Raw genomic sequence first — 7,234 nt, forward strand, 5'->3', positions numbered from 1 at the left:
AGATTGATTCAGTAACTGCCAGCAAATATAGGGTTAAAAGTATGTATTGCAAACAAACCCAGGTAGTTTAGAATGATTTAAAATGCTATATTTATAACATCCCGACAAACTAACTTTGGAAACTTAAGAGATTTGAAGGGACCACGATGGCTCATAAATATGAAAAAAAAAAAAAAAAAAAGTTATATAAAGCATTAAATGTATACATTACGTCTGAACAATAGCATTTTTCTTTTTCTATGGCAGTAACTAGAAAATAATAATTAAATGAAAAACATTTTTGATGGAAAAAGGAAGAGGTAATTGAGATCATTTTTGGCCAGTTTCCAAGACCCATATTAACTCCAAACCGAAGAAAATTCAATAGTGACACACGCTGGTTCTGGAGTTTAGTTCAAGACAAAATGTAATCCTTGTCAGGGGAGACCAGCCCACTGAGTGCATTCACATTTCAGTCTGTGTTAACATTCACTACACTCCCAGGCAGAGCTTGATAAGAACAGTGTTTATTTTCCCATATCTTAATTAGGAGGTAACAAAACAAGCATAAAAAGGTAGCAAAAACACAAACACATTTCATAATACATATTTATGACTACAGGCGAACTAAAGCTCTATAAAAGTACAAAAATGGTGTGTTTACTCAAGCTAAATGGGGTTAGATTAGCAGTCTGTGCACTTCTCATTTCTAAAGCTACTAGGTGTTCACAAGTCCCAGTGTGACAAGTTCTTATTCAGAATAGATTTTACTTCAACACTAGGACCCAAACTCTAAAATCTTACAAAGATTAATCACGTGGGGACAAAAAAAAAAGAAAAAAAAAAAAGAACATAAATCAGCATTGTCCTCAAAACAATGTTCTGCCCTGACACGGTCAGCGCAGTAACTGATGTGCAAAGCCATTAGAAACCCCCAAATTCATCTCACAGGCCCCAATAAATATACCCAGATAAACAGAGCTCTGTTTCAGACCCTAGCAAAGATGGGGGGTGGGGGTGGGTTTACACGAGAACGAAGCTGAAAGCAGAAAGTTGATGTGCAGATTACGCGACCCACCGAGAATGAGGCTTGTATCTCTTGATAAAACATAGCATGTAGCTCTAAATCTACTTACTACAACATGACTGCAAATTACAGATTAACCAATAAAGTACAATTCTTTCATTATTATAGTACATGGAAATTATCCAAATCATTAGTCTTGCAAAGGACACTCCATGAAAACGGTTCCTTTTGTGTGAGGTTCATTCTCAGTCAAGTTAGACTCACTCTGCACTGTTCTCCAATTTCCCATCTACATACTACTTTTCTCTTTTGTTTCATTTTCTCTTTTTTTTTGCACATTATTGCATTTTATATTAACGCTAGAAAAAAGAGGAAAACGAACAGTACATTTAAGATCTCCCTTTTAAAAATGTCTCAAGGGTGTGTGTGAGATGATGGTTAATATACAGGACAAAAGTAAAGTTATATATTACTGTCTTGAAAAACTTGTTTTAAAAAAGCAGAAGAAAGAAAGACTATTTTATAGCATTCCTACTGAGGGCAATGGAAAACACACACTGGATAACGCTCCAAATAGTCAGCACATCGGAGAACTGAAGCACACGTTCCCGTAACCCTCTCCATTAATGAAGTCATTAATACCATCTAAACCCAAAACATCACGGACAACTGCAGCTTTTCTCTCATTGTGGCGTTGCCGTGGCAGCGGGTGGGCTCACATGACAACCGTGTGGGCGTGCTTCTTGCACAGGGGCTTGTCCTTCTTGGAGAAGAATGTCTGGCCCTCTAGACTGGTGCTGCAGACCTGGAGATGAGAAGCACCCGTTGACACTCTGTGGATGCTGACATTAGGACAAAACACCAGAGCTATAGGTCTCTTTTTTTTTTTGCACGAACTTACAGAACACACAAAGCAGGTGTCGTGCCAGGTGAACCCCAGCGCCTCCAGGAACCTGTCCCCAGCCTCGATGGGGAAGTCACAGCCGTGGCAGTTGGTACCAAAGACAGCGTAATAATCTGATAAAAGAACCATGAACCAGACACTGGTTAGTCCATGGGATTAATGCGCACCAAGTGTAACACGGAGGGGATTCAACAGTAAACACCAGCTCGCCGTGCAGATGCTGTGACGCAGTGAGCGTTAGTGGCTCTCCGCTAACTTGTAAAGGTCAGGGACCGTTTAATGACCGTAATGAGCATGGGTTACTCAGCCACTGTGCTGTAACTAAGGGCAGTCTCCGAGGGCGGGGTGGACACCCCCGGGTGGAGCTGCGGGTTGGGGCTAGCGTGCGAGCCACACCCTCACCTCTCTCGCAGTAGGGCTGTCCGTCCTCCAGGTGGAAGATGTCGTTGCGGATAGGCTGCTGGCAGGAGGAGCAGAGGAAGCAGGACACGTGCCAGGTTTGCTTTAGGGCGTTGATAACTTCCTGTTAGGAGGTTCAAACAAACAAAAACAGAAGTACATTCATCAACAAGCGACTTTTTTTATTTGCTATAGTTTTAATAAAGTAGACATGATCTCAAACTAGAGCAGATGTTCGCATGACTACTAGCTGTTTGTCTCTCAAGTCAAGGGCAGCTAAGAAAATTTTAAAAAAATTCCCTCATTCCTCAGCCAGATGACCTTGAGATGATGAAACACATTTTAATGATGCCCTGAGCAGAGCCAGCAAACAGGATCACGTGGTTAGCAGTAGTTGGGTGTGCCGGGCCAGGGGGCTGAAGCCTAGCCTAGCCTCTCGTTAGCGTCGCTGCGCGGTGCTGACCTGATGGGCACCCAGACACCCGCTGCTGTGCGCCTCTGCGCTTTGGTCTTGCAGACCTCATGATCCCAATTAAATGGGTTTCTTTTTCCATCATCATCATCATCATCATTATTAATCCTTCCGACTCCTTTATGCCCCTGTGATCTGGAACCGGGCGACCTGCGAGCGGGTTTCCGGAGCGTCTCAGGAGTTTCACTCACCCCGAGGATCTTCTTCTGGCAGCGGAAGCAGGTGGGTGCGAAGAACTGCTCGTAGCAGCGCTCGCAGTAGACGGCGCCGCCCTCCTCCACGAAGCCCACCTCGGCTAGGGAGCTGCGGCAGCGGGCGCAGTTAAACTCTTCCGGGTGCCACGATTTCCCCATGGCCACCAGAAAAGGTCCCCTGCACAGACAGACAGACGGACAGGGACCGTGAGGGTCCACTCTGTCAGCGGGAATGCGGGTTACAAATCGGATGATTAGCTGAGAGGGAAAACAAAGGGCTCAGAGCGTATCGAGTGCCGAAAACGGAGCCCTCAGGCTTGGATGTCACGGCCACTTTTTGCCCGGAGTCTGCGAGTCTGTCCCTGGGCCGCGGCAGTGTAACGTACACCAGCCCCGGGGCTCAGGCTGTCGGGGGTTGCGAGGGGGAGGGGTGGTAGGTGCATTCTGAGCTACTGAATGATAACAAGGCACGGCGGAGCCCTGTGAACTCTCGCTCGGCTCACGCGAAGGCAGCACGGCCCCTGCCTGGCCCAGCTGTCATGCCAAATTAATCAGCGATTACTTTCCCTGCAAATTAAAGCTCAGGCCACACACCCCGCCCGCACTGACACGGGCCGGGGCCGGTGACGGCTTTACGCAGGTCTGCTCCAATTCTACGGGTCAAGAGAACAAACAGACGGCGGTGAGGACAATTTATTAATTCATTACAGGATGTGAACTCCTGCGAGTAACTGTCACACTGCATATATAACGCGCCTCGGAGGAGCCTATCGTGCCCCCATTTAACAATACCAATGTGTTTATACGCACCCCTTTACTCTTTAAGGGTCTCCAATTTCATGGGCGCACATAGACGAGTGCTACGTCTTATGGTGGTATTTTAGAAACCACTCAAAGTGCATTTTGGTACAGTCGTGCCTTGGGCGACGCGAGGGTGACGGAGCGGGTAGTGTGAGTCGCGAAGCTGCGGTAATGATAAAGACTTAACACACTGCCCCCAGAGTGTATCAGCTACGGCTATTTTCGGCGATCTGCCTTTTTTGATTAGAGCATTAGGCAAACAAGCTGTTAGCTGGAAACACAAAGACATTACAGCGGGCTACAGAATAATGTCTGTGACAGACATAGTCATGACACTGGAAGACAGGAAATGCATATGACCGCTAACATTTACAGAATAAGAGTCCTTTATGATACAGTTCATCAACCTAATTGGAGAAGAATGTGAAGAATCGTAATTAGCTCCACGGATACTCCAACCTGACGCTCCACGGAGTGGCTTACATAACACAGGATGTGCTATTCCCATTGTCTATTATTAAACTGCACACCCTCAGTTCTGGCTGCTAATTTCTGGTGACTGGTATTTCTCTACCTACAGGAAAATATCAGTGCAGTTCCAAATATTTGCTCATACGGGGCTCACACCTTACACACAAGCACCTCTGTCTGTGCTTTACTGAAATGGCCTCGCCAGAGCCTGGAATTGTTGCTTTCAGAGATGCTGTGTAAAAGGTATGAGGAGAGTAATATAATTGGCGAGGCGTTGCTATTTGTATCCCGATCCGCACAGCCCTCACGTCTGCTGGAAAACGCCACATCGCTTGGTCACACCCCTCATAACCTCATGTAGGCTGTTTACACTTTTGTAAAACACAACTCCCGCTGTATTCCTGAGGCTGCTCATACTGAAAACAGAAACGAACACTTTAAGGGCCCTAAAACATTGCTGTGTACAGCAAGGGCTCTCGGCTCTCCTCGTCTGTGCTCTAGAGGGACTTGGCTACGATAAAAACTGATGCACTCTACTTAACAGTCCTAATAGCACCGATAGCATCTAGCGTGTGTGTGTGTGTGTGTGTGTGTGTGTGTAGAGCAGTGCTCACTAAAGGAATGTAACGTAAGACCCACCTGATGACCATGTCGCAGTGGGCGCACATGGGCGTGCGGGTTCCGGCTGGGATGTGTTCCGCTCTCTGCACCAGTGAGTCCTGGTCTTTAGGGTGGGATTGTGGCACAGGGCGGTCGGGGCCCTTTGGAATGCTGTTAGTCACCTGCCCGAAGGAAGGCGCGGGGTGCCCTGGTTGTGCACCTGCTCTGGGGAAACCTAATCAGATGGGGAGAGAGACAGACAGACAGACAGACAGACAGAGAGAAGCAGATTCTAATCTTAGTGACCAGTACACGAACTTTACCCACTACAGTGTCTGAAGGACGGCAGGCTAGGCTGTGTGGCAGTGCCACAGAGAGGTAATAAGATCAGCTCGTATTGTGCACGGCTGTGTAGCGTGACCGCAGAGGACGGAGAGCCCCTTGTTAAGATACACGCACAGACTCCCTCCACGCCGGGTTCATCGCAGGGCCTTAGAGGATGGGCTATCTCTGACCGGGACATCCACACCGTCCCGGCCCAAACAAAGGATCGGTTTACCCAAGTAGAGGGGGGGGGGGGGGGGGGGGAAACAACATTCCCAGAGCCAGAGGAGACACCTGGCAAAATAATCCCCCTGCCCCAAAAAAAGTCTCCAGGAGCCCGGAGAGGATAAGGACAATCCTCCCCTTCTCTCCCTGTGCAAACCCAGAGGGGGAGGGTCAGAGGTCACGGTGCAGTGGTGGAAGTTACAGAGACAGCCTTTCAGCCCTGTGCAGGAATCACAGTCCGTGGCCGCCGCGGACCGTGGCGGGGGGGGGGGGGGGGGGGGGTCGAGTCAACAGCGCTGTGTGCTCACGGGGCATCGTGCGGACTGCCAGGCATGCTGGTGCTAAAGTAGCACATTCCTGAAAGGCGTCACAAGAGAGAAGGAGCGGTACTGGTGAGTCACGGCTCTAGGGGCGTGTCCCATTCAGCTGATAGACATCTGGAGGATGAACTTGCTGGTCTCAGCATGCCAGCTCAGCTGTGACAAAGATGTGTGTGAGACAGATGGGGGGGGGGGGGTCCTGGCTCACGCGCTGGACTAAAGACTGTGTCATCTGCCCGTATCGCATCCAACAGCTGTGCGGGAATAATGCCGCATGTGTTTCGCGTTCACTCTCAATTAGAAGCCATCACCCATGCAGTCAGTCAGAGCTTTGATTCTGCTCATAGAGGACGGTGAAGTCCCTGCATTTGAATAAATAGAGAGCTCCGCAGGCATGGTCACTGAGCAGGAGTCAGCAATCAAAACAAAACAAAACAAAGCTCAAAATTCCCATGACTTGCAGATGGGGCCAATCACTCCCCCTCACCCGCTCCCCCACAGCAAGGCAAAACAGTGAAAGTGGAAGGCTGTGGGTGTTTGGTCCAAGGGCAGAGCAGAGAGCAGCAGACCCCTACCATGCGCCTTGTGCTGAGTCATGCCTTTCTCCAGCACATGGTCTGGACGGAGAGTCCGCCACATCCTGTGGCTAAAGTTAGATAAGGCCAGTTTTCCTCCCTTCTCCCAACCGGGTGAGCCTGAGTAGCAATCGAGCTGTTCCAGACTGTGCAAACCACCACCACCACCACCCCCCCGCTTCACACCCAACACATATGTCTAGTCGAATCACATTGGAAGATTTCTGGAGGAAACTTTTACGTGAGCTGAATTTCAGTCGAAAGCTCTGACTCTCAGGCTGGGTGGTTCTGACCACGTGCATTACAGGAAGGTGCAGTTAGGTGGGAAGTGTCATTTTTAGTGTGATGTCACACACGGCCACTGGTCCCTTGGCAAAACGAGTCCCAGATGCCGTCTCAGGCAGCCGGATTTCCTGTGCACCATCAGCGCCTTCCAGCCAAAGGGACGTTCTTAATTCTCCAGCTGCTGGAGGGTCCATCCTCATTTGAGGGAGTCTGGAATCACTCAGTCTGATGAGGCGTAATTGGATAAACCCTCTCCATCAACCCCCCATCTTCAAGCTGATTTTCCTGGGCAACTGTTACCGAGGACACTGTCTCCTCCTGCACAAGCCACGGCATCTCGCTGCTCGGCCCGGAAGCTCCGGACGCATGGAGCCAGAGGAGCTCAGCGCTCGGTCTTCTTGTGTGCGAGCTTTTCGCAGAGAAAGGCCCATGTTCTTCGGACCTGGACTTCCATGGCCCTCTCGGCGGGTCACTCTTAAGATCCCCCTGGCCGGCCTCGCCGCATTCCGACGGTTCCCGCGCCTCCGTGGATGGGTGCCCACTGCAGAGGTGCAGAGCGTGCTAATAGGATCACCTAGTCCCCCGAGTAAATATTTACAATCCGGCACAGCGCCCAGAGCAATCTGGGAAGGGAGGTAGATACAGCCCCTAAAGCGCC

General features: G+C 49.5%; 1 protein-coding gene across 14 annotated transcripts in view; it reads right to left on the reverse strand.

Moving 5' to 3' along the window:
- Positions 1 to 490: 490 nt before the first annotated feature.
- pdlim5b (PDZ and LIM domain 5b) overlaps positions 491 to 7,234 on the reverse strand; it is a 65,134-nt gene continuing 58,390 nt past the window's right edge. For all 14 annotated transcript variants that reach the window (XM_081702717.1, XM_081702718.1, XM_081702714.1 and 11 more), the window contains 5 exons: positions 4,887 to 5,082; positions 2,973 to 3,153; positions 2,313 to 2,433; positions 1,908 to 2,023; positions 491 to 1,811 (listed from right to left, as the gene is read on the reverse strand). In XM_081702717.1, the coding sequence (XP_081558843.1) occupies positions 1,722 to 1,811; positions 1,908 to 2,023; positions 2,313 to 2,433; positions 2,973 to 3,153; positions 4,887 to 5,082 (704 nt within the window). In that variant the 3' untranslated portion in view covers positions 491 to 1,721. The remainder of the gene's footprint in view (positions 1,812 to 1,907; positions 2,024 to 2,312; positions 2,434 to 2,972; positions 3,154 to 4,886; positions 5,083 to 7,234) is intronic.

This window comes from Electrophorus electricus, chromosome 19 (assembly GCF_041902795.1).
Source record: "Electrophorus electricus isolate QZ-2024a chromosome 19, ASM4190279v1, whole genome shotgun sequence".
Taxonomy (NCBI): Eukaryota; Metazoa; Chordata; class Actinopteri; order Gymnotiformes; family Gymnotidae; genus Electrophorus; species Electrophorus electricus.